General features: G+C 56.6%; 2 protein-coding genes across 8 annotated transcripts; one reads left to right on the top strand and one right to left on the bottom strand.

The window, feature by feature from the left end:
- Positions 1 to 586: 586 nt before the first annotated feature.
- On the top strand, positions 587 to 8,540 carry DDX39A (DExD-box helicase 39A). 4 transcript variants are annotated; one of them, XM_029217374.1, is made up of 11 exons: positions 587 to 718; positions 4,334 to 4,545; positions 4,679 to 4,806; positions 5,662 to 5,754; positions 6,111 to 6,294; positions 6,978 to 7,096; positions 7,431 to 7,562; positions 7,651 to 7,760; positions 7,864 to 8,008; positions 8,146 to 8,293; positions 8,389 to 8,540. In XM_029217374.1, exons 2-11 carry the CDS (start codon positions 4,338 to 4,340, stop codon positions 8,403 to 8,405), a joined length of 1,284 nt encoding a protein of 427 aa, XP_029073207.1. In that variant the 5' UTR covers positions 587 to 718; positions 4,334 to 4,337; the 3' UTR covers positions 8,406 to 8,540. The 4 variants fall into 4 exon arrangements, with proteins under 4 accessions (XP_029073207.1, XP_029073208.1, XP_029073209.1 ...); XM_029217375.1 differs by having other exon boundaries at positions 652 to 771; XM_029217376.1 differs by lacking the exon at positions 587 to 718 and adding an exon at positions 1,138 to 2,644.
- Positions 8,541 to 8,770: 230 nt separating this feature from the next.
- On the bottom strand, positions 8,771 to 24,668 carry ADGRE5 (adhesion G protein-coupled receptor E5). 4 transcript variants are annotated; one of them, XM_029217372.1, is made up of 20 exons: positions 24,435 to 24,668; positions 20,935 to 20,985; positions 20,596 to 20,715; positions 19,889 to 20,044; positions 16,430 to 16,561; positions 15,723 to 15,869; positions 15,103 to 15,252; positions 14,968 to 15,014; positions 14,762 to 14,839; positions 13,108 to 13,285; positions 12,917 to 13,024; positions 12,473 to 12,696; positions 11,703 to 11,882; positions 10,686 to 10,877; positions 10,197 to 10,423; positions 10,003 to 10,069; positions 9,777 to 9,868; positions 9,523 to 9,691; positions 9,331 to 9,435; positions 8,771 to 9,245 (listed from the first exon to the last, which is right to left on the bottom strand). In XM_029217372.1, exons 1-20 carry the CDS (start codon positions 24,463 to 24,465, stop codon positions 9,216 to 9,218), a joined length of 2,484 nt encoding a protein of 827 aa, XP_029073205.1. In that variant the 5' UTR covers positions 24,466 to 24,668; the 3' UTR covers positions 8,771 to 9,215. The 4 variants fall into 4 exon arrangements, with proteins under 4 accessions (XP_029073205.1, XP_029073203.1, XP_029073201.1 ...); XM_029217370.1 differs by lacking the exons at positions 15,723 to 15,869; positions 16,430 to 16,561; XM_029217368.1 differs by lacking the exons at positions 15,723 to 15,869; positions 16,430 to 16,561 and having other exon boundaries at positions 9,331 to 9,691.
- Positions 24,669 to 25,554: the final 886 nt, after the last annotated feature.

The raw sequence follows: 25,554 nt of genomic DNA on the forward strand, positions 1-25,554 counted from the left end.
ACAACAAAAAAGTTTTATGACCAAAACATCTGGTTTTGGTTTTTTGGCCTGAACCTGCATGGTCACCGGCACAGTGTCTGACCCAGGAAATGACTCTCAGCAAACGGGAATTGTGTCCTAGGACCATTTCTCTCACTCCCACGCCCTGAGGGGCCCCTTTCCCACTGCTGGTGCTAAATGTCCTCTCCACGCTGGAGTCATTCCAAGCTCCCAAGCTTTCTCAGAACCCTTTCAGAGCCTCCACTCTGCAGGACCAGGAGTTCGCGGATGGACATCCACTTCGAACACTAAGTTCTGAGCAAAGCGTAGAAGCCATATTTCATAAGGGCGAGACGCTCACCCCGGGCCCACATCCAGGCTTCAGTTGCCCGTACAAAATATGGCGGCACCTACCGAGGTCACAACCTCGATTACAAGACAGCGCGCTGGCAGACGCCCGCCTCAATCAGCCCACTCGGGCGCCAACTTTTAGGTTGACCAATGAATCCGAGGCATGAGGCACGCCCTCTTTCCACGCTCCACCAATAGCTTCCAGATGCCTCCCGCAGGATCCAATCATCGCTTCCGTCTCTTTTGAATGAAAAGCGAGCGGTCCAGTGAGCCGAGCCGCAGTCGGACGCACGAGACAGGAAACGCGATAGCTTGTGTCAGGGCGCGCGACCGGTAACAGGAGTCGGGTGGCGGTCCTCGCAGCACGCGGAGGTGAACGAGGAATCAGGTGAGCGGCGGGCCCAGGTGCGGGGCCGCGGTGTGGAGACGTCGGACCTGCGGGTGAGCGGGCGATGGGAGACGCCAGGGGTTGAGGGAAGGACGAAGACTGGGCGCGAGACGAGGGGAGGCGGGGCGGGTTTGGTGTCCGGCGCGCGCGTTGGCGGCCGTTGGGTGCTGGGACGCACGCGCAAGGGGCGGGCCGGCCTTTGGCGCGCTGGGTGTGGAGACCGCTTCTGGCAGAGGCTGTCATGGCCGCCCGCGGGCTGAGCCCGATTCTGGGGGAGGTCTGCCTGTTCGAGGAGCCCCGATGCGATTCGGGGAGGGCGTCAGGGGGCGACGCCGGGGTGTGGGGCCGCGGTGGGAGAAGCCGGAGCTTGTAGACCTGACGGTCTTCTCCGAGTTCGAGAGACTCTCCCCTCCCCCACTCTCGCGTTTAGGGGGTGGATTCGTGGTTCCAGAGATTTCGGGCAAAAAAGGTGTTCAGTAAGGAACAAACTCTTAGGTAGAAATTCTCGCTGGGGGCACTTCAGGGTGAAAGGGTACGCGTGCGAGTCAGAGTTGTTACTTATTCTGGTGTCAGCTTTCAAGTTCATCAGCTCTTGGGGCCTCAGCTGTCTCGGCCACCCTCTCTGGGTGGAACAAACACCGCAACATCCTTTCCTGATCTAATTTGTTTTGAGCTTTAGATCCTGTCTAGTCACTTAGTCTAGAAAATTTTGTATATCAAACTTAGTCTGTCCGCAAATTTGTCTCCCCATCAAAACAAAAAGACTTTGTTTGAATTCCTATTTTTTTTTTTTAATACACCATCTACTCCCAGATTTGAAGCCCAGAGTACATGACTCTGGCTCATTTCTGTCCGAGGTTCTCCCAGGGGGTGGTCCCACCCTGTAGGGTGTTCCACCATCTTTTCCCCTACTTAACAATGCCACCACTGTAGTTAATTGGGTGTCTGGTTTTCCTTGCTGCGGGTCTCTTACCCGACTCCATCTTCTCTGGAGTAACTTGTTCTTGGGCAAATCCTGATTGAGTCACAACTCAAAAGCTTAGTCAGCGATTCTTTATTGCCTAGCAAATTAAGTATGAATGCCCTGGGCTTACCCAGCTCTTCCAGCTCTGTCTTCTGCCTCTACTTCAAGCAGCCAGTGCTTTCCATTCCCTGAAAGGGTCTGGTGGTTTCTGGACTGGCGTTTGCTGGCTCCTGTTCTTCTCTCTGATGCCTGGGGACTGACTCCTTCCTGTCTTTGCCAGTGTTGGTATCAGATTGCTTCTTTCAAGAATGAGATAAGGATACATGCTTAACTTTAGCCCCTAAACTCTGCTTTGAGGCCCTGATTCTAAATCCATTCATTCAGCCATTGCTGCTGAGTGCTTACACAATGTATGTCAGGCCCTGTACTAGGTGCTGGACTGACATGACTGGAGGGGGTTCTTTTTTAGTTGGGCCAACGGGCCTTTTTGGAGCAACAGAGGTCTGAAAGAAGTGGGAACAGCAAGTGCAAAGGCGCTGAGGCATGTTTGAGGCGCAGCAGCAAGGCCAGTGAGTGAGGGTGATGGGGGAGATAAGGTCTGAGTGTAAAGGGAGTCAGGTTGTGTGGGGCTTGGTAGGCTGTGGTGGGGACTGTTTTATTCTGAACCCAGCGTGAACCTGTAGAGGGTTTTGAGCAGAGGAGTGACATTTTCTGACTTAGCTTTTATAAGCTCCCTCCAGCTGCTGAGGGGCATGGAAGGGGGAGGCGGGGATGGAAAGCAGGGAGACCGACCAACAAGGAGGCTATTGGCATAATCCAGGCAAGAGATGATGGTGCCCAAATGTCCATCAGCTGACAATGGATAAAATAACTGGTATCGCAGTACGAAGGAATATTATCCAACCATGAAAAGGAATTATGTACTGATACACGGCTACAATGTAGACGAATCTTGAAAACATGTGAGTGAAAAGTCAAACCATCACGTGTTGTATAATTCCATTACATGAAATGTCCAGAATAGGCAAATTCATAAGAAGAAAATAGATCAGTGGTTGCCAAAGGGAGTTGGTGGCGTAGGATGGTAGCTAAAGGGTGTCGTCTTTTTGAGGAAACGTGTGCTGAAGCTGATAGTGGCAGGGATTGCGCATCTACGTGACTGTACAGGAAACCATTGGACTGTACCTTTTAATTGGTGCCTTGTATGGCATGTGAATATCTCCATAAAGCTATTCTAATCTAAAAAGAAAGATGGCAGCCTGAGACTGGCAAGGTAGCAGGGGTGAGAAGTGGTCTGATTGACCTGGTGGGATTTGTTGGCTGATAGAACAGGGAGAGAGAGAGAAAAGACAACAGTTTAGAGAATGGAATTGCCTTTTTTGAGATGGGGGAAACAGGCCTCAATTTCCAGGGGGAGAGGTGAAAGAGGCAGCTAGGTAACTGAGTATGGAGTCTGTGTCTCCATAGAGACACGGTTTGGGAGGCTGCACAGAGGTGGTTAAAGCGCTGGGGCTGATGGTCACAGAGAATGAGTGGCAGAAGGGCCAGAAATTGGGCCCGGGACCCTCAGCATCCAGCTCAGGAAGAAGAGGGACTGCTTTAGTACTTCCACCCCCTAGTCTGGAGGCTGGGTTGCAGCAGGGAGGAGTAAGGCAGTATTCTCATGTTTGGGTCCCTTGCAGCCTGCACCCAGTAGGCGCTCTGTATGTATTGGATTAAATGAAGCCAGGCGGTGAGCGTGCTTTGTATTAATTCCATTTACCATCTCAGCTGTATTCTTACTGGCTCTGGGCCCAACGGGAGGTCTTTTCATGAGAGCACTTAATTGTTCCCCTGTGCAGACCACAAATAGCAGGAGTAGCTGGGCCTGGGCAGACACTGCTTCCTCACAAACTCCTGTCTCCCCAGCATCCTGGCAGTCACATATCCAGGTCGGGAGTGGGAAAGCGGGTGGGGGTGGGGTCCTTGGGGAGTGAAGGGGAGGGGACTCCTTGAAGCTAGCTGGTCTGAGGCCTTGACCTTGATGCTGAGAAGGAGGCATTTGTGCAGAGACCTGGAAGCAGTGCAGCAGTGTGTTCCCAGGGGTGGGGGTGGGCGGCCCGAGCTGGAGTAGGGGCTCGATGAGTATCAGCAGCCAGATAAGGCTGGGGGTGGTTTGAAAGGGGTGGCGTGGAGTGAGGTGGGCAGGGGCCAGTGGGGAGGGTTGCGGGCGGAGAGGAACTGGGGGTTCGCTTAGAGCAGTGGGAAGCCCTTGGAGGCGGAGGGTGTGGGTGCACGTGTGGGCGTCGCTGGCAGGGCGCAGGGAGAGGTGAGGTGGCTTGGCGGGGCGTGGTGGAGATGTGGCCACAACAGGCAGAAGCTGGGAGGTGCTGCACACATGGAGTGGTGGGACCTGCTGTTGTTGTCAGTGTCGGGCGTGAGCTAAAGAGGGATCGGAGAACGATATCCGGTCTTGACTTCAGTGGCTGGGTGGCTTTCTGTGCCAGCTCACAAGAGCTGACGCCAGCACGTTGCCCCTCTCGGACCTGTGTCAACAGCCTGCAGCTTCTGTGCAGCCATCTCCCTCTTCTCCCATGCTGGGTGGGTTTACCTGCATGCATCAGTCACCTTAGCTGCTTCCCTCAGCCCTTCCCTCCCTCCTCTGTTCTCAGCACCATGGCGGAACAGGATGTGGAAAACGAGCTTCTGGATTATGAGGAAGATGAAGAGCCCCAGGCTCCTCCAGAGAGCGCTCCAACTGCTCCCAAGAAAGATGTCAAGGGTTCTTACGTTTCCATCCACAGCTCTGGCTTCCGGGACTTTCTGCTGAAGCCTGAGCTCCTGAGGGCCATAGTGGACTGTGGCTTCGAGCATCCATCTGAGGGTATGCCTCCCTGGTCCTTCCCGCTGAGGCCTGCCTCCGACCGCCTCAGTGTGGTCCCCTCAGCCACCCGGTGAGGGGCCTGCACAGAGGGAACATCTGGTTTCTGATAGCTCATATGCTCTCTCCCCCTCAGTCCAGCACGAGTGTATTCCACAAGCCATCCTGGGCATGGACATCCTGTGCCAGGCCAAGTCAGGGATGGGCAAGACAGCGGTTTTTGTGTTGGCCACCCTGCAGCAGATTGAGCCCGTCAACGGACAGGTGGGTGGGAACCCTCCTTCCTAGGCCCAAGCTACCTGAGGCAGCAGGAGTCATGGCTCCTCTTTTTAAAAATCCCTGTTCCTGCATCCTTTTTCTGGACTTTTAAAATTAAACACAGTACTCATTTGTAACAAAATCGCCCCAAAAACGACAAGCCAAGAGAAAAAACTAAAAAGTGCCCACAATTTGACCATCCAGCAAGATGGCTGCTATTTCCATATGTGCTCTTCTAGATTGTACACACTTACGAAGGTGGGATTACACTGAATACGGTTTTGTTCCTGTTGTTATTGCTGACAGGCCATAGCTGTACTTCTCATGTCATGAACATTGTAGTCCCCTGTTTTGGGGGATAATTGAGGTGCATGCTGGTGTTCATTCTTGACATGCTGGGGCACACGTCCTTGGGCTGTGTATAGGTGCATGAGCCCTTGTTACCCACCTTAGGGTGGATGGTCAAGGAGAGGAGGATTTTGTTCAAGGCCGTGGTGTGGTCTCAGTGCTTGGTGTTGTGGGCCAAGAGGCAGGGGCAGCCTTCCCCTTGGTGGTCACAGGCCAGCCCGAGGGCAGGCTCAGGAAGCTGTTAGCATGGGGCGTGTCACCAGCTAGGCTGGGTCTAACTCTTACTGAGGCCTCAGTGCAAGACCTGGCCTAGGGAGACACAGCTGCGTAGCTGTGAGAAGACACAGAGAATGAGCACCAGGTGACGGGCTGTGAGAAGATGGAGGCATCTGGACTGGGCCTTCCAATGGCCCAAGGGCTGGGGGCCGCCAAGGGATGAGCACCGGCGTGGGCTCTGGCCGGGGGAGGACTTAGGGGACTGTCTTGAGTGTCTCTCCCTGACCGGCCCCACAGGTGACGGTCCTGGTTATGTGCCACACTCGAGAGCTGGCCTTCCAGATCAGCAAGGAGTATGAGCGCTTCTCCAAATACATGCCCAGCGTCAAGGTGAGCCCCCTCAGGCCAGGTTGGGTGCCATGTGGTCCTCTGCAGCCTTGCTGGCCTCAGCTGTAGCCCAGCCAGCATTAACCAAGCTTGGCTACAGCAGCTGCCTTTGAGGTTTGTGGTGGCTTATGCTCCTTAAAAGCTTGATGAATTATGCATGGCCCCCAGAGGCCTGTGCCGGTCCCAGCCCTGGGGCTGCTTTTCGGTGAAGCTGGGGCCAGACTCTCAGGCCTCCACTGTCTCCAAGCACCAGGCCTGCTGGGGGGCTGCTGGCGGGCTCTTAGCTGAGTGACCGTAGGCACAGTGGGGGGTGAGCTTTCGGCCGCCAGATGGTTGAAAGGAGCTTTCCGCCTGCATAGGTGTCTGTGTTCTTCGGGGGCCTCTCCATCAAGAAGGATGAGGAGGTGTTGAAGAAGAACTGTCCCCATGTCGTGGTGGGGACGCCGGGCCGGATCCTGGCACTTGTGCGGAACAGGAGCCTCAACCTGAAGAATGTGAAGCACTTCGTGTTGGACGAGTGTGACAAGATGCTGGAGCAGTTGGGTGAGTGTCCTCGCTGGGTCTGGGGGCTGTCCTTGCCCTCGCAGCCCCCCAGACATCAGAGCTAGGCGGGTCCTGACAGGGCAGGCCGGAGGTTTCCCTGAAGTGGGATCCCGTGGGTGGCCAGCACTCAGGTCTCCTGTAAGCGATTTTAGGGCGACTTCTGGTGTTGGCAGAGTGACCTGCTGCTTCTGAGCTTAAGCTTGAGTGGGACCATGGCACCCCACATGAGCCGTGTCCAGGCATATGTCCACGTTAGCCCTCAGAGTACCGTGGCCTCGCTGCCTGTTGGGTTAGTTCTAGGCCCCTGCCTGCCCTCAGTGAGCCCTGACAGGGCCGGTGGGAGATGGGGCTTGTGTCCTGGGAGGCGGCTGCAGCTCTCACCCCAGCGGCTGTCTCTGCCTCAGGCTCCCCTCCCTGAAGCGTGGCTCGAGGCGCGCTGGCACGGCTGCTCCGCTCTGGCAGCGTGTAAGTGGATTGCCGCTCCTCCCGCGCCTGTGCTCACCCCGAGTCCGGGCCTTCAGGCACCTGGGACTCTCCCCTCCAGCCAGTCCTCGCTCACACCGCCCTCGTCATGGTGCCAACGGCTCCCTGGCACAGGTTGGGAGGGGCTGGATCTGGTCTCGGGTGGGGGTCGTGGTCTGGCAGGCGCTCACGCCCACCTGTTTCTTGCCCTCCCCACCCAGACATGCGGCGGGACGTGCAGGAGATCTTCCGCCTGACACCCCACGAGAAGCAGTGCATGATGTTCAGCGCCACCCTGAGCAAGGAGATCCGGCCCGTCTGCAGGAAGTTCATGCAAGACGTGAGTAGAGGCCGAGACCTCGGTGCAGTAGCTTTGGCCTCCTAGAGTCCAGGCCCTTGCTGCTCCCCCACTCCCACACTGCCCTCACGGCACACGAATGCTGGGAGGCCAGCGGAGTTCTCTTCCTCGCTTGTCACACGGGGAGCTGAGAGCTTGGTTTACACTAGAGCCAGACCAGACCTTAGACGCAGCTGCTGAGAGAGGAGTATTTACTGGGGTGCAGCAGGCCCTCTGGAAGCATTGCAGCAAAGGAGTCGCTCCTGGAAAGTTCTCGGCAGGCAGGATGCCCAGAAGTAAGCCCTGCCTGCCCCTTCCTCCTCTCCTTCCGGCACAGCCCATGGAGGTGTTTGTGGACGACGAAACCAAGCTCACGCTGCATGGGCTGCAGCAGTACTACGTCAAACTTAAGGACAGTGAGAAGAACCGCAAGCTCTTTGACCTCCTGGATGTGTTGGAGTTTAACCAGGTGACACTTCCGCACTCCTGTGGCCTGTCCTGGGGCTCTAAGCCTTTGGGAGGGATTCTGGCCCTGACTGCCGCCCCCTCCCTCACAGGTGGTGATATTTGTGAAGTCGGTGCAGCGCTGCATGGCCTTGGCCCAGCTCCTCGTGGAGCAGAACTTCCCAGCCATTGCCATCCACAGGGGCATGGCCCAGGAGGAGCGGTGAGTGCATGCCGCCCTCAGAGCCCCAGGCAGGCCCCTTGGAGGGGAACGCCGCCCAGGATCCCTGTATCTGATGGCCGCCCCTTGTTCCTCCTGCGCCCAGCCTGTCACGTTATCAGCAGTTTAAGGACTTCCAGCGGCGGATCCTGGTGGCCACCAATCTGTTTGGCCGAGGAATGGACATTGAGCGTGTCAACATTGTCTTCAATTATGACATGCCCGAGGACTCAGACACCTACCTCCACCGCGTGAGTGGCCCCCCAGAGGTGTCCCCTCCCTGGTGCCCCCTTCCCAGGATTGGTGTTGGATGAGGACCTCTCCCTGCTTGTTCTCAGTTCCCCAGCTTGTGTCTTGTGGCCTGACCCCTGCTCCTGTCTCACTGCAGGTGGCCCGTGCGGGTCGCTTTGGTACCAAAGGCCTGGCCATTACTTTCGTGTCTGATGAGAATGATGCCAAAATCCTCAATGATGTCCAGGACCGGTTTGAAGTGAATGTGGCAGAGCTTCCAGAAGAAATAGACATCTCCACATACAGTAAGTGGCTCAGACAGGGCTGGGGGGCCACGGCGGTGGGGCCCTTTCTTCCCCCCGCCCCCTCCTCACTGACCTTCCCTGTATGTGTCCTACAGTTGAGCAGAGCCGGTAACCATGTGCCCGGATATCCTGGAGCCTCCCTGCTTCCCACGTGTTGCTTCAAGTCCTCTTCCTAGGTGACAGTGGGCCTTTCTTTTTACTGTTTAAAAGCTGTAGATTTGTGTAAGAATAAATTTTTATTATGGAAGCCTGGCTCCCACCCTGTCTGTTTCTGTCAGCTCTCGGCACTTCGTGGAAAACCATGGGCCTGGTCTCCGAGCCCTTAGCCAGGAAGAAATGCCACTTTCTATGTCAAAGTGATACTTAATTTTAAGTGTCAACACTGAAAGGTTTATACAGATAAAAAACATTACACAGTATCCACAGCCTTCACATCAGTGAGAACCCTCTGCCCTGGGGGCAGATGGGCCTCTGTACCATGAGCCTTCGTCCCTGCCCTTTTCCCACCCCTGACCTCAGTCTTAGCTTAACCGGTGCTGAGCCCCAGCACCCTGGCCTCTTGTTCTGTAGCAAAGACAGATGAGGGGGGAGGGCCAGGCTGGGCACAGGAGCCCTCAGTCTGTCTGGGCCTTGTGTGCCAGGGCAAGGGGCTGCAGTCCTGGGCCAGCTTCTGCCCCTGCCCTGGGTCCTGGCTAGGGTGGAGCTGAGAGGCAGCCAGAAGCAGGCCCAGTAGGTCCGGCTCTCCACCCTGGCTGGGTATTCTGGAGTACGGTGCCAGGTGGCAGTTGTCACTCTCCTCTCCATGGTGCATATGGGGACCAGGGCAGGAGGGAGCAGAGCAGTGGGAGAGGAGAGGAGGTCTTCAGCATGTGGAGGAGCTGCGGAGGCCACGGGAGCCGCTGGCCCGGCCTGGACGGCGCCTTCACATGCCAGACTCTGAGGGCCTGAGAGCCTGGAGAGAAAGGAGCCCCGTGAGAACTGACCCCAGGCCCAGGTGCCTTATGGCCTGCACCCCCGCTCCAAGGCTCAGCCCTTACCTGAGTCTGACTCTGGCTGGAGCCAGACCCAGAGGTGGATGTGGCGAACTCGGAGTACTTGTTCCCGGTGACCATGCAGGCCCACCTCCGGTACTCCTCCCTCACCTGTGGGGCACAGGGTGCCAGGTGAGGGGAGGAGGGGGCCCCGGGACTAGGGTCCCAGCCCCGCCCGCAGCCCGGCCTGCAGCCCACCTTCTTGTTGAGGAGGCAGTACAGCACAAAGAGGAAGAGGCCCTGCAGGCTGTTGAGGATGCTGAAGGTGTAGCACAGCACCCAGCTACGTTGGTCGAAGAGGAACAGGCCGAAGACCCAGGTGCAGCCCAACACAAAGAGCTGGGCGATGGCGGTGATGGTCAGCACCCTGTGGGGAGGTGTGCAGTTGCCGCGTAAGGTCCTCGCCTCACACACCCACTCCTGCCAGGCCCCCTCCGTGCCCCTGCTCTCACCTGGCCTTCTTTAGTTTCTTTATGTCCGGGTTGATTTCAGAAAACTTCTGAGTGAGCTTCCAAACAGTAATCACGAAGATGACAGCATTGCACTGGGTGGGGAGCACAGAATTCGGATTAGGGGGTGTCCTTGGAACTCAGAGGGAGAAAGCCGGTGGAGCCGGCTCAGTGTGGAGCCAAGCACCTCAGGTTTCCACAGGTGTGGGGTGGGGAGTGAGGCAGTTACCAAAACGATGAAGGTCACAGGTCCCAGGAAGCTCCAGAGGAAGCCATTGGCGTGGTCCAACCAGCAGCTGGGCGAGAAGGGAGGGGTCCGGTCAGCACCCAGTAAGCCCAGAGGGTGGGGTCACAGGCGAGCAGGGGCACTGTGTTTGGGTGCAGCCTCCACGCCCTGGCCCTCTCCCACCACCTCGTACTCACTACTGGGGGCGGCCGTAGCCCTGGCTCTTGATGGCTGCCGAGACGGCCACGATGAACAGCGGTACGCCGTAGCCGATCAGGCACAGCCAGCGCTTTCTCAGGCCTTGGCCTTGGAACACGCGCACCACGAGGAAGTAGAGCTCCACGCCCTCGAGGCTCATCCAGCAGAAGGCGGCCAGGAAGCAGTAGTGCAGCATCGCGGCCACCAGGCGGCAGCGCAGCCCAACCTGCGGGGCGGGGGCGGGGCGGAGAGACGGAGGGACGGAGGGGTGGGTGACGTCAGCGATGGGCGGGCCCGACGCCGGATGGCAGGCGGAGTCAGGGCGTGGCCGTGCGGGGTTTAAAGCGGGCGAATGGGCGGGGCCCTGGGCTTCCCGGGCCCGACCACCGGACCCAGCTGGGAGTGGGCGGGGCTATTCCACTCAGGGCCCTCGCAGGTAGGTCTAGCGCTCAGGCGAGAGTGGGGCCTTCCACGGGGCGGGGCCTCACCTGGCCGCCTTCGTTCTCGATGCCCGCCAGGAAGATGGTAGAGCCCACGAAGAGGCAGATGCAGAGGTGCAGGTGCACCGTGGTGCGTGAGCCCTGGATGGGCTGCACCAGCAGGAAGGTGAGAATGCACAGCAGCAGGCAGACCAGCGACAAAGACAGTCCCACCTTGGTGATCAGGGCCAGCTTCCAGTCCTGGATGCAGGACGGGGTGGGCGGGACTCGATTAGTGCTCTGAGGCCTTCCTGCCCTCCTTGTGGGCCCCACCACCAACAGGCACCTGGGACCTGGCCTGTAGGACTCTGATCAGGTGGCTCATCTCCCCCCCACCTCTTCTGCCATCAACATCTGAGTAAACCTGCTGTGTCTCATCCTAAATACCGCCACCCGCACCCCCATGGGTGCAGCAGGGATCCCTAGTTCTTCCGGATGGGCTTCTCCACTACACACCCAGACAGCTCTCCTGAGAAGGTCCCCAGTGAGGCCTCAATGGCTGCAACCTTCTTTCCCAACACTGATGAGCCCATCTCTCTGACCCTCATCTCTATCTCATCTCTTGCCCCTCCTACACCTGGCCACACCTATGAGCTCCTCAAAACCCACATTTTTGTCCTTCCTGGGCCTTGGGCCTGGACCACCAGCCTCCCCTACTCTGCCTGGCCCATTCCAGGTATTCACATGGCCCAGCGTATCTATGGATCCCTCTGAGGCCACATACAGAAAGTTGTGCTCCCTCAGGAGCTTTTAGGGATATTTAACAACTTGTTAGGGGGTGAGCAGTCAGAGGGGCACCGGCTGGAGCAGGGCCTGCAGTGCCAGGCCACTCTGTTTAGTTGCTGGGTCATGTGGAGGTCTGGGGGGGTCCCACAGGGAAGGGGCTGGGAGGTGTGGTGTAGGGCCGCCTGGGCTGTGCAACCATACAGAATCAGGTGGACCGTACCCCCAAGAACCAGCTGCCTGTCTCACCGAAGCCAGCCGTGCCACCTGTGGGCTTTTGCGGATGGCCCCTGGTCTGCTCACCTCCACATCGTAGTGGGCCATGAGGATGGCAAAGCTGCTCAGATGATTGCATTGGCAGGTGGTGCTGCCATTCCCGCTGCCCAGCGTCTGGCAGCCCGAGGTGGCCCAGTACCCTCTCCTGTTGCTGTCACTCCTCCAGAAGGCGCAGATCAGCTCCTGCCTTGTCCCGGGCATCTCCCACTGTGAGCAGGTAGGGGCGGTGGTAGAGGTTAGCCTGGAGCCCACTCTTGGGTACTGGGCTTGGGTTGAACCCAAAGAGGGCTGTTTTTCATTTGGCATTTGTCTACTGAGCACCTACTGTGTGTGTCAGGCTAGGGGACACGGGAGTAAACAGGGCAGACACAAGTCCCTGTCCTTCTGGGGCTGACATACTAGTGGGGGAGACAGACAGAAAATAATAAACCTAATAAATTTTCAATAAGTAAACTAGATAGTGTGTTAGAAGGTGCTGAGTGCAAAAGAAAGAAAGAAAAGAGCAAAGGGGAAAGGTGGGGCGTGATTACAGATTGTAATTTAAAATAAGCAGGTCAGGGAAGGCCTAGAAAAGGAGGTGACATTTGAACAAAGACTGGAGACAGGTAAAGGACTGAGTCATGTGGAGGAAAGTTGTCCCAGGCAGAGGGCACAGCAAGTGCAAAGGCCCTGAGATACCTGTAAGGAAGGAGCAGAGTGGGTGGAAGTGGGGAAACAAAGGCTGCAGAGGGACCACGGTGACCTTGGCCATGGGGTGAGCAGTAGGGCTGAACCCCCCTCCCCACCCAAGGACTCACAGGGTGGGAGAAGGTGAAGGTGACCTTGGAGTTGAGTTTATCTGTGTTCGTGTTGCTCAGAAAGACCAAGTTGACGGCTGAAAGAAGCCTGAGCTGGGCGCTGCGGACAGGACTTTCGTAGATCTCTTCCAGCTCGGTTTGCTTCTCCAAGTCCAGGTCCAAAGAGGCGTTGGCCAGCAATTTCTGCATGTTCGGGCTGGAAAGGATTCCTACCACGGTGGGGCCTGGGGGACAGACACGCTGGCTACCTTCTGCTCTGCTTCCTTCTGTGCCCCATCCTCCCTCCTAAGATGTCTAATTCAGGCTCACCAGTCCACTGTGATGCCTGGAGTCCCTCCCCATGGGTCAGTTTTCAGTTGCTGCATATTCGGAATCTCACCCCTAGCCATATCCCAGCTTCTCCATCCCTCTCCCTCAGGTGCCCACTCCGGATCCTGCCATTACCGGACTTCTCGGCTCCAGCTGCCACGGCCCAGTCCAGCAGCATCCGTGCCTGGCTCTGGCCCACGGTGATGTTTCCATTCCCCTGCTCCTGGACCATCAGGGACAGCTCTGAGGGGACAGGGGGCAGTGATCAGGGGCTCTGGGTGTATGAGGGGGGCCCGGGGCTGGGGCGGAGCAGGACGGGGTCTCACCTGTGTCCCCAGGAGAATGGTAGATGAAGGAGCCTTCAGACATGGCTTTGGCCAGGGTCCTCAGGATTTGTTCGAGGCCTGAGAACAGGTAGGTGGCTGTGTGGTGCCTGGAAGACAGGTCCAAGGCCTCCAGGTCCCCTGGGGTTTTCAACAGGTCATCCAGTGACATGATGAGGTACTGTGGGTGTTGGGTGACATCTGCTGGGTCATTGCACCACAGGGGCTGCCTGAAGGACCCTGATCTCACCTCCCCTCACCCCGCCCCCACAACTGAGGTACACACTGGAGAACCACCTGGGTTGCCTGGGGGACAGACACAGGGGAATCTTCAAGACACTGCAGTAGCCAGAAGACAAGTAAGGGGACTGAGTATATGCCTGTGTGCACGTATTATAACAACGACAGCGCTTAACATTTATCAGGCACAGGCCCTTTTCTAAGTCTGCACTGCCCCAGAACAGTTGCCACGAGCCACAGGTGTCGCTTGAAATATGGCTCCACGTTGAAATGGTAATAGTTTGAATCTATTGGGTTATATGCAATTTTCACATTAATTTCACTTGTTTACTTTTACTCAAATTTATTCTTTACTTTTATATCTTATTTTATTATTTTTTATTTTTATTTTGCGGTACGTGGGCCTCTCACTGTTGTGGCCTCTCCCGTTACGGAGCACAGGCTCCAGACGTGCAGGCTCAGTGGCCGTGGCTCACGGGCCTAGCCGCTCCGCGGCATGTGGGATCTTCCCGGACCGGGGCGCGAACCTGTGTCCCCTGCATCGGCAGGCGGACTCTCAAACGCTGTGCCACCAGGGAAGCCCTACTTTTATATTTTAAAAATGTAGCTACAGGAAAATTTTAAATGATACAAGGGGCTCACATGTTTCTCTCTCTCTTTTTTTAATACTTATTTATTTATTTTGGCTGCGCCGGTTCTTGGTTGCAGCACGTGGGATCTTTGTACGGCATGCGGCATCTTTAGTTGGGGCATGAGGACTCTTACTAGTTGCGGCATGCATGCGGGATCTCGTTCCTCAACCAGGGAACCCAGGCCCCCTGCATTGGGAGTGTGGAATGTTACCCACTGGACCACCAGGGAAGTTCCTCACATATTTCTCTTTTTAAAAGTTATTATTATTATTTTTTAGGGGCTCAATATTTCTACCAGGCTAAGGACATATGCCAAAACTTACGTATACTGCTTATACTGTGTGCCAGGCACTATTCTTTGAGCCTTACTTCTATTAGTTCATTTAAACCTTTTCACCACCTGTATGAAGCAGGCACCATTTATGAAGTGAGGAGACAGGCCCAGAGAGGGGGAGTCACTTGCCTGAGGTCACACAGCAGGAAGTGGCAGCGGGTAGGATGGGGTGTATTTGAACCTTGAGGCCTGGCTCCAGAGGTGAAATTCTCAACTGCTTCATTCTATTGCCATTATATCCCTCTCAAATGTGTGTGTGTGTGTGTGTGTGTGTGTGTACATTTTGGGGTGTGTATGTATGTCTGTGTTTGTACAATGTATATATATGGTGTGTGTGTATATTGTGCATACAGACACAGAGGCCCCTGCTTGGGCATCTCCACTCACACTGAAGCATCCTCCAGCCACCCCACACTGTCCTGGGGCTCCCCCCCCCAGGGCCTGCCCTTACCTGGATGGTTTCCTGAGGCAAGGCTGACTTGAAGTCTATGCTCATTTTCTGGACTCTTTCAAAGAAGCCAGAGAGACTCTGGAGAGAGAGGAGAGAAGGGGGGTCAGAGAACCTCATCCTGGATGGGGGAGCTTGGGGAAAATGGGTGGACAGGGTGAGCTGGGTGGAAGATTTCCTGTCTCCTGTTCCCTGCTGGGGCCACTCACCTGGCTCTTGATTTCAGGGGGTGCGGTCCAGGTGGGGAAGGAGATCTCTGCAGGGGACAGGACAGCAGTTCATTAGGTGTGAGAGTGTCTGTGCTTGTTGTAGGAGGGGGTCTGGGGTCAGGTCAGGACAGGTACCTTCGCAGGAGATGGTGCCCATTTGCTTATCCTGGAATCCGGGTTTGGGCACCCAGCCTTGGCGGCAGTGACACGTGTATGAACCCACGGTGTTGACGCAGATGGTGGAGTTGTGACACTGATGCTGCCCGGAGCTGCACTCATCCGTATCTGGGGACACGAAGAAGGGGGTCTGGCTCTGTCCCAGCCCTGATGAATCCCCTCTCCTCTCTGTGCCCCTCTTTTTCCCATATTAGTGCCCCCTCCCACGCCCGGAGGTGACGCCACCTGGTGACTGCACATCATCGAACGGTGGACGCTGAGGTTATTTATGGGAAGTGTGCAGAGTTCTGACACATAGCAGGTGGGCCCCATACAGATAGGCAGGTTGTGAAAATACTGAAGAGTCTTCGTCTCAGTTATTAGCTGCTGCCTGGAGTCCCTGGGAGCTTTTCTCTTGGCACCCCAGCTCCTTCTCCAGGACCCCCAGATGTTTTGACATTTAGCCCCAAAAGAATTAATGCCTGGCACAGCAGGGCTCCCCCAGCATTCTTTCTGTTTGGTTTGGGTGGGTGCCACTGAATATGTGATCCGATGTTTTAAGTGTGGGTCTCCAAGAACATAGCATCTGAGCTCTGAACCTTCGCAGACAGTGTTGTTTGGGCTGCTGGGGGCCCCAGGAATTGGCTTCCAGCCTGGACGGCAGTGGCACTTATAGGTGCCCACGAGGTTGAAGCAGTGGCTGGAGTTGTGGCATGGGTTTCTCCCCGAGGTACATTCATTCACATCTGAGGACAAAGCCAGAGGGTCAGGCGCCCCCCACTTCCACTTCTCACTGTACCCGCTTATCACTGCCCAGCACCAAGGACCCCACTGTGATTGCACGTGCCATCACCTGGTGACCTTCAACTTCACCCTCAAAGCACCTTAAGGTAGCCTCCCTGCAAGATGGGCACGGCAGGGGCCATGGTCCCCACTTTATAGTAAAACCAGGAGGGAGACTGAGTCATGGGGTCTGGAAGTCCAGCCCTGGACTGAGGTTCCCCTTCCGGGAACAGGAAGTGACAGCTTCCTCTGCTCGAATGTGACAGATGAGGAAGGGGCGAGGTCTGGGGATGTTCACAGGGGCAGGGAGCTCCACAAGGGAACCCCAGGCCCAGAAGGCTCTGCCGCCTCCCTGGCCTGTGGTGGGACCTTTCGGGGAGGCGAATCCTTGGGCAGGGCCCCGGCAGGCCCTTGGCATTGCAGGAACCTGAGGCTCTTCTCCCTCCTCCTCAGGCTCCAGGGACCGCCTCGACTCCTTCTTCAGCTCCAGGCCAGCCTCACACTGTCTTCCCAGGGCCTCTACCTGTGCAATGTCTTGGGTCCTCCAGGTTGAGCTTCAGGCCAGGTGGGCACTGGCAGAGGTAGCTGCCCTGCGTGTTGATGCAGAGACTGCGGCCTTTACAGACTTTGGGTTTCTGCTGACATTCATCCACGTCTGCAAGGGAAAGGAGAGGATGATGGATGCCTGCAGCTGTGGACAGCCTCCTGGGCCCGCTCTCTCTCCCTCGGTGAGTGCGTCTTTTCTAATTCGCATGGAGGCATCCTGTGCGTGAGCATGGTGGCCCAGATATTCTGTTGTCCAGATGTGGCCAGGAGTGACCCAAGTCCTCCCCTGTCTGCCGGCTCTGGCTCTCTCAGCCTCCCTGGGAAGCTCCCAGCTGTGGTGGGGACATCACAGCTGCTTGTGTCCCAGCCTAAGGATTTGGACAAAGGCCTGGGCGTGCCTTCCTGGGAACCGAGTGCAGGAGAAATGCTGTGTTCCCTGAGCAGGGAGGTCCCATCTTGGTTCCCGGTGATGGACTTTGTCCTGACTCCCCCAGAGTGAGTGCTGTCAGCTGAGTTCTCCTTGGATCCTGGTGACCCTGGCGGGACAGCACTCTCCTGTCCACGCTAACTCTGAGACTCCAGCTCCATGGAGATGCACCAAGACCCACGCCTGAGCCACGCCCCTCAAGGACGAGGCTTCTGGGCAGTGGCACAGAAAATGAGGGTGATGCCGGAAAGGCCAGGGCCACCTGGACAGTGGGCACCAGGCTGTGCTGGACAGTGGGGCTGATGTCTGGCCAGGCAGCCTTGGGCCTCTGAAGGTGCCTTTTTCTGATTCCCACGAAGGCATCGCCTAGATTGGCAGGAAGTGGTGAAAATCCACGTCTGAGCAAGGCCTGCAGTGGGCAATGGCTGGGTGGCTGGAGCAGGGAGCAGGTGTCATGCATGAAGGGTGGCAGGTGTTTCTGTCATCTTGGCCCTTGGCCTCTCACCTGGGACGTAGACCCGTGGACCCTGCTGAGTGGGGCTCAGCCTCCGTCTTCTGTCCCCAAGTGGTCTGGGTCATCGTGGGGCCTGGGTTGATCTCTTCAGTAGAGGGTCAGGCCAGGGGCAATGGTCCCTGATGACAACCTCTCCTGTCATCTGCTCCAGATGGGAGCCTCTTTGTTCATCTGATTCTTCCAGTGTGTTGGGGGCTCGATGTCACCCTGCCCACCCCTGACACAACGTCCTCCCAGGCCCCAGTCATCAGAGCTGCCTCAGGTCCGTGAACTGGAATTACTGGGGAGGGTCAGGGTGGAGCCTTGTGTGGGGAAATAGATGGAAGCTGAGTGGCTGGGAATTGGGGTCAGGGTGCCAGGAGGCATCTTTTCCAGGCAGGTTGCTGAGCCAGGGCAGGGCTGGCCAGGGATGGTGGACCTGTCCTTGAATCTCCCTCCTCCCGCATTTCTGGACAGGGTCCCAGGGTCCACCATGGCCCAGGGGGTCTGAGAGGGCCCCAGAGGGGCAGGTCTCCTCCCAGCAGTCACTAAGAGTGGTGAAGAGGGCAGATATTGTGCTGGAACACACGGTGCTGTGACCTCATTGAGTATCTTGAATGCCAGCCACTCTTTTGTTTCATGCAAATAAGATGCCAGGTGGCCGGGGGGATGTTCCAAACATCTGGAAGTGACCCTCTGCAAAGGGTTCTGAGCCTTGGGGTTCAGAGAGGGTTGGGAGATGAGGTAGGTGCACAAGATGGCCCTCTGATGCCTGGAGAAAGTGGGATGAGGAACCCAGGGAGCAGCCCGTGTCTCCTGCCCGTAGCAGACCCCACGGCCAGGACACGGGCGGACACATCCTCAGGTGTGGCAAAGGTTGGAATGCTGAGGAAGGGGTGCACAGACAGTCCAGCTGAGCCATGCACAGAGCTAGGTCTTCAGGCAGCAAACTCTGGTCCAAACCAGCAGGCTGCTCTCTCGCAGTCACCCTCCTTGAGGTCCGTAGAGCTCCCTCTCACACCTCACTCTTGTTCATCCGTGTCTCTGCAGGGGCTCACAACAGTGGGTGGGTGGCACCCCCAGCCAAGGCACACTGAGTGGGCTCCAAGACCACCATGTACAGTTGTGCAGGTTGCTGACTGCACAAGGGTGTCCAGCCAAGGAGGCAAATGGGAGAGGAAAACCAGCTCACTCTCCATTCCCTAAACACACAGTATTCACCTTGGAGATGAGGGACATTTTTCCAGTTCACGTGAAGGCTCTGGCCAGGCCACATGTTTCATGCACAGCATACCCCCACAGAGGCCCCTGTGGACCAGCAGCACCTCCACATAGATGCAGGTCCTCTCTTCCCTCCCACCAGGGAGGCTCTGCCGCCCTCCCTCTGCAGGGCAGGAGGGAAGGCGCTGGGACCAAGGTAGCAGCAGGGTGGGCCTGTGGACCCTACTCAGAGTCCTCTGAATCCTGGGTTCAGCCTCTTCCTCACCTCCCACCTTCCCCTCCCCGTCCTCAGTATTCGTGTCTAATCCTCTCTCTGGACCCCTCTCTGGAGTCGTGGCTCCTGTCTGTCCACTGCTGGCCCCATCTGCCCCTTTCCCTGCCTGCCTGCCCCCTCTGGAAAGGGGGCAAAACCTGGTGATGTGTGGAGACCAGGCTCCTCCGGGGTCCCTGGTAAAGGGATGGACTGGGACAGCTGCTCGCGAGCACCCACCGTGGGGCACGAACCACAGGGATGCCCATCCTGGAAAGGGTACATTAAATCATAATCATTATAATTTAAAAACCCAACAGCCGTCACTGTTTTGTGTTTTGTGATCTCCTATACCTTCCTGGCAATTCTATGAGGTAATAAGCGCCATTGGTCACCCCCTTTTTACAGATGGGTAAACCGAGGCACAGAGAGGTGAAGTAACTTGTCCAAAATCACACAGTTAATAAAAGGCAAAGCTCCTTTTGTTTTTATCTGTAAAAGATAGAGACTCTAAAAAAACAAAACAGGGCTTCCCTGGTGGCGCAGTGGTTGAGAGTCCGCCTGCCGATGCAGGGGACACGGGTTCGTGCCCCAGTCCGGGAAGATCCCACATGCCGCGGAGCGGCTGGGCCCGTGAGCCATGGCCGCTGAGCCTGCGCGTCCGGAGCCTGTGCTCCGCAACGGGAGAGGCCACGGCAGTGAGAGGCCCGCGTACCGCAAAAAACAAAAACAAAAACAAAAAAACCCATACACTCACAATAGTATCATCACATCCCACATGTTAACGGTGATTTCTGAATAAGTATCCTGGCCAGTGTCACACACACAGCTATCAGGTGGCAAAGCCAGGATCTGGGTCCCTGGCTCATGCCGCCCTGCCTCTCTGTGCAGGTGGGAAAGGCACAGGTACATCTGTCCCAACTCAGACCTGGGTGCTACACCTGTAACCAAAGCCCTGAGCCCTGGATGCTACAGGAGTGACTCAGTACTTGGGTGGCCCCAAACCTCGTGGATGGAGAAGTGGAAGATGCAGGGGCATTCTCACCTCGACACGTATTCTCACTCTCACTCTTGAACAGTGTTGCCCCAGAGACAAGCTCATATCCTGGGCTGCACATGCAGTAATAGCCCCCTTCCGTGTTCTGGCAGTCTGCTAATTTGCCACAGGACACTGTCAAGGGTGGTCCGCACTCGTTGATGTCTGGAACACAGCAGGGCAAAGGGTCACCTCCCAAAGGCATGAGTTTGGTCAGGGCAGAGATCCCCATCCCCTACCTGGCTCCCCAGCACTGGTCCTGATGGCTAATCAGTGTCTTTTTAGAAAGAATTAGACTCTCAGGCAATACTGCTGAGGCTGGGCTGCGGCTGGAGCAAGCCATTCCTGAAGCTTGTGCGATCAGCTCTGCTCTTCTTGGCCCTCTGGCCGGCACCCCAGATTGGGACACAGTGGGAAGTGCTGAAGTGGGGGGTGGGTGGAAGCTCTGCACCCCCCTCCTCAGTCCTGAAAGGGCAAACTGAGGCACAGACTCCAGACTCCTGGAGACCCAGCTCCTCTCTCTCCAGGAGGCCATGTTTATTCATGTCTCATCTCTCCACCTCTCTCATAGCTTTTCCTTTCTCTTTTTTCTGTCCTTGATGATGGTCCTGAGGAGAAAGGCTGAAGCCCCCAACCAACACCCATGTCCCCCCACGGGCATTGGACTGTACCCCACAATCTCTGCATGTCCCTCCATCACCCCCAAGCCTCTGTACCATCACAGCTGCCGAAGATGTCGGTGAAGATCTCCTCAGATGAAGAACTGAATCCCGGAGCGCAGCGGCAGGTGTTACCATGGACACATGAGGAGTTTGCAGGGCACCGCCCAGCACAGGCTGTGGGGATGGAGACCTTGGTCAGAACGTGAGGGCTGAGTCAGGGGCTGGGGAGGGGGGCAGGATCATCTCCATAAGAAGGGGTGTTGGGGAGGCATGACCCTGGCCTTCCCCCTGCAACAGGCCTCTCTCCTGTTTGGGCTGAGGGGGGGTGGGTGAGGGTCTAGGGCCCCTTCCCCAGGCTCCGGCTGTGGACTGAGTTGCTCCCAGCAGACTCACCCATGGTGCTCTGGGACCCAGCTTCCGACAGAGTCAGCAAGACACACAGCACTGGAACAGAGAAGGGGAGGGTCAAGGGGGTCACCAGAGCAGGGAAGGGCAGATGCAATGCTAAGAGAGAAGCAACTGTGGAAAGGGGGCTGTTGGCCCCTCCCAGGCTTGGGCTCTGTCCGTTGCTCAAGGAGAGAGTGAGTACGTGGCACCTCCCAGATATTGGACACCCATGGCCAGAGGCTCTGCCACCTGTCACCTGGAGGTGGGTTTCAGAAACTGAGGGATGGAGAAGGGGCCCAAGCACCGAGGGGGTCCTGGCTCCCGCGGACCTGTGGGCTCTGTCGGCGACAGTTCAGTAAACAGACTGGAGCCTGGCAGCCACAGTTCAAATTCTGGACTGTGGTCAGTTTACCTCATCTCTCAGAGCCTCAGCTTCCCCTTCTGTAGAATGGGGATGGTGACGGGACCCATTTCCTAGAGTAGTGTGAGAAGTAAGCCTCCGAATATCACCTGGTGTGTCAAAGTGTTTACTGTCATCAACGTTTCTTTTCTTTTTGAAAAAAAATTATATGGGATTATAGTTGATTTACAATGTTGTGTTAATTTCAGGCGTACAGCAAAGTGATTCAGTTACACATAAACATATATTCATTCTTTTTTTCTTTTTTTTTTTTTTGGCTGCACCGCGAAGAATGTGGAATCTTAGTTCCCCGACCAGGGATCGAACCCACGGCCCCTGAAGTGGAAGCTCAGAATCTTAACCACTGGACCGCCCGGGAAGTCCTACATGTATTCATTCTTTTTCAGATTCTTTTCTCATAGAGGTTATCGCAGAATATTGAGTAGAGTTCCCCGTGCAACGTTTCTCTGTGTAAGAATGAGGAGGTTGGAGGAAAAGGACTGGGTGTTTTCTCAGATCCGCCCCACCCCCGAATCTAAGCTCCTCCAGCCCACACACCCGTCCTTGGGGACGCAGGTGCATGCACACCACGCCCACAATATCTGTTAGCCCTGATGGCTGTCTTGAGACCCAGTGGTGACATTTCACCCTAGCCTCCCCTGCACACAGGAAGATGGTGTGGGCTCACGTTGGGGGTGACAACGTGACAGGTACAGCCTCCTCCCCGGCTGTACCTGCTGCTCAGGGGCACCCCACTCTCGGGGCCTCCTCAGGTCATCAGGGGCTTTAGAGATGGGGATCTCCTCACGGTTCACCAGAGACAGACAGACAAGAAGACAGAGATGGAGAGAAAACAGAGATGAGAGAGAGGGAGAAAGAAACAGAGACAGAGAGATGAGGAGAGACAGATGGAGAGAAACAGAAGTTAAGACAGTGATAGAGAGGGACAGAGAAACAGGACACTCAGAGAGAGACAGAAATGGCAGAGATTGGACAGGGAGACACAGATATGGAGATTGAGAGCAAGATAGAGAAAAACAATTAGAAAGGGGGTGGGATGGAAACAGAGGGAAAGGGAGTGAGGGGGTGAGGGCAGCTCAGCAACAGGTGGAGGCATGGGGAGGGCTTGGGGGAGGCGTCCAGTCCCTGCCCACGTGGGAATGCCGGGGAGGCAGTGCAGACCCCAACAATCCAGGGAGACCCAAAAGGGGCGGTGGGCGGAGGGATGGGGGCCGGGAGGAAGGGCAGGCATGAGTCACTTCCTGGGCCAAGGGAACGGATGACTCATAGCTCGTTGCCTTTGGAGGGAGCTCCCAGGGGAATTCTGGGGTCCATCATCATGCGTGAAGCTTGCGAGGCTGTCAGGGGTGCAGGCTGGAGGGTCCCCCGACCACTCAGCCCCTCGGTCCAAACTTGATACCCCTCAGGCTGGCGGTGGGCAAGAGTCCCTCCCAGAAGCTCTCCCAGCCAGGGTAAACTGAGGCTGGAATGTCCTTCCCCTCCCTCGTGTGATGATTTCTCTCGTCCTCCTCTCTGGTCACCGGGCTTGGCTACTTTCCCCCTTGGCTGGGGCTCAGTTCCTCTTTGCATGACACACCACAAAATGGCCTTCCCTGGTAGGATGGGACCTGGGCTGATTTGTCCCCAGCTCCCAAAGTCCCCAGTAGCAACTTTCACGTTCACAACTGCCCTGTTTGTGTCCATTCTGCAGATGGACAGACTGAGGCTTGAAGCCCAGAAAAAGATTCAGGAAGAATCTGGTGAACAGAGGAGCTTGGAAAAGGTGGAATTGATGGGGTCAAGGTCCCCAGATGCTGCAGGGGGATGGGACGGTTGTTTTGTGCCCTGTGACCTCTGCCTAGGCTGGGCACTGCTCCCCCACCACGGAGGCTCTTGGGCCAGGACTTCTCCATCTGGGTCCTTGGAAGTCGCCCAAACAGGAGCTGGGAGTGGAGCGGCTGGTCATCTGCTCCCAGTCCCATCTGGTTTGCATCCCCCCCGCCGAGCCCTGAGGCGTAAGATTCCTGGGGTGGGGATGGGGCGGTCATCCTCTCCTTGATCCTCCTGCTAAGGACCCCCCAGTCTACCCCCCAGACCAGCCAGTGAAATAATAATAATAATAAATACCGTTTACTCAATTCTGTGAACCAGGAATAGTTTGCATACGAACTCAGTTAACCTTTAACACAGCCCTATAAAGTGAAGACCAGTCTTGCCACATTTTACAGATGTGGAAAGTGAGATTCAGGGGCTGCGAGATCTGGCTCCGGTGACACACCGCCCCCCCATCAGGTGTGCCCCACACAGATTCCAGTTTCTTGCTTCCCAGTCTGGGAGCCACTGGGCTCACGCCTGCCATCCCGGGCCAGCACAGGGAAGCCCGTCCCTGTGGCCTGGGCAAGCTCTGGTTGGTACCCCAAATGCCATTTCTTCATTCTCTTTGTTGCTTGGTTGCCCTGGCAACCAGCTGCCCACCATAACCGGTAGAGCCACCCTGGGTGGGGCGGGAAGGGAGGCCCTGGGGAAGTCGCAGCAAAAGTCAAGTTCAAACCGTCCACTGGCAAAGTCCTTTCCACCCACAGCTGAGTCCAAGCTGGGCCCAGGGGAGCCAGAATGAGGGTCTCTGGGGCTGCCCCATGCCACCGAGACAGTGGGGGACAGGTTGGGGGTACCCCCTCAATGGGGAGGTCCCACCCCAACCCCCCAGCCCTCCAGCCCCGCAGCGCTCCCCTATGCCCGGCTGTCTTCAGGAGTCCCAGCACTCGCTTTTTCCCCTCTCCTTCCCCAAACCTGTTTCCCCGCTTTGGGAGCAGCCCCCAGAGTGGCTCCAGTAGAGAGCTCAGAGATTTCTCTGGGAGAGGGGGCAGGCTCTTAGAGCAACCTGAGGGATCCTGCCATGGCTTGGGGGTGCTGGGCACTACCAGCCCCTCTCCCCATGTGCCCTCAGCCCCTGCCTGACCATGTGGCTTCCTCCGGGCCTGGCCCCAGAGCTGCCAACCGCACTTTGCGTTTCTCCCCGGGGAAGACGGGGCCGGAGCACCACATGGTGCTGTCAGGGGCTCCCTTGCTGCCTGCCCCCCACCCCACGGGGCCGCAAAATTCTCACCGTGAAAGACAACGCTGTGGGGGCCTCCCATGGTCTAAGCTGCCCGCAGGGGAAGCAGAAGTTAGGGCAGGGCTTCTCTGTGTCTCCAGGCTGGGCAGCTGTGCAGGCTTCCCCAAGGCCCGCCAGCCCTTTATAAAGGCGGGGCAGCCACTGGCCCAGGGCCCTCCCTGGAGCTGGCAGGGCAGCTGAAAACCAACAGGAAAGTGCAGTGAAAACACAGACCCAGGGGCGCTGTGTGTTGTGCGCGTGGGCACACACACACACTCACACACACTCAAACGTGGCATAGAGGCACAAGCTGCCCGTTGAGTGTCTGAACTCTCTGGCCCCTGTGTACTCGGGTTGGCTGATCCCAGGGGCAAGGAGGAAGTCTTGCCTTGTCTGGCATTGAGGTTGGGGAGGAGCCATGTCAGAAATAATAGCTCAGGGCACCCACGTTGGGGGACCACCCTGTGCTCGCTGCCTCGTCGTGCTGAGTCTCCAGGGCCAGCCTCTGAGCTAACAGGACCTTCCTCCTCTGTTTTCCAGATGAAGAAACTGAGACACAGAGGCCAGAGTCCAAAGAAGAGCTGGGGGAGGGGCACAAAGGGGCCCTCACGGATGCCAGGCTGATGCCAAGAAGAGAAACTGCGGGATCTTGGGGCCACCATGCTCCTGGAGCTGGCCTTTCTGGGTCAGCGTTTCACCTGGTAGGAAACTTATATTTTGGGCATTCCTGGGCGCTACACTAATCAACAGAGAAACACGTGATAGGAGAGTTGTTTCCTTTTCAAATAAGTCATATGACTGGTTTATCTCGAGCCTTCTGATCATTTGTTTTAAAAAACACTATTATTTAGAAAGCACTTAATCTGAGACAGGCCTGATTTGCCTAGAGTTATCTCTTTATCTATTTTAACTCATATACTCCTCGAAATACCTTCGAGGCAGGTGTTGCTATGATTCCCATTTTGCAGAAGGGGGAAACTGAGGTGCAGGTAACAAGTGGCTAAGCAGAGATCCACAGGTAGGCAGTTCAGTCCCCAGGTCCCTGCAATGAGCCCAAGGTCCAGGAGAAAGTCTCTATTGGGTGCTAACACCATGGTGGCCCTGAGGTTTATCCAGCTAGAATCCATGGTTT

The sequence above is a fragment of the Monodon monoceros genome, unplaced genomic scaffold (genome assembly GCF_005190385.1).
Source record: "Monodon monoceros isolate NGI ecotype Baffin Bay Population unplaced genomic scaffold, NGI_Narwhal_1 Super_Scaffold_12, whole genome shotgun sequence".
Classification (NCBI taxonomy): Eukaryota; Metazoa; Chordata; class Mammalia; order Artiodactyla; family Monodontidae; genus Monodon; species Monodon monoceros.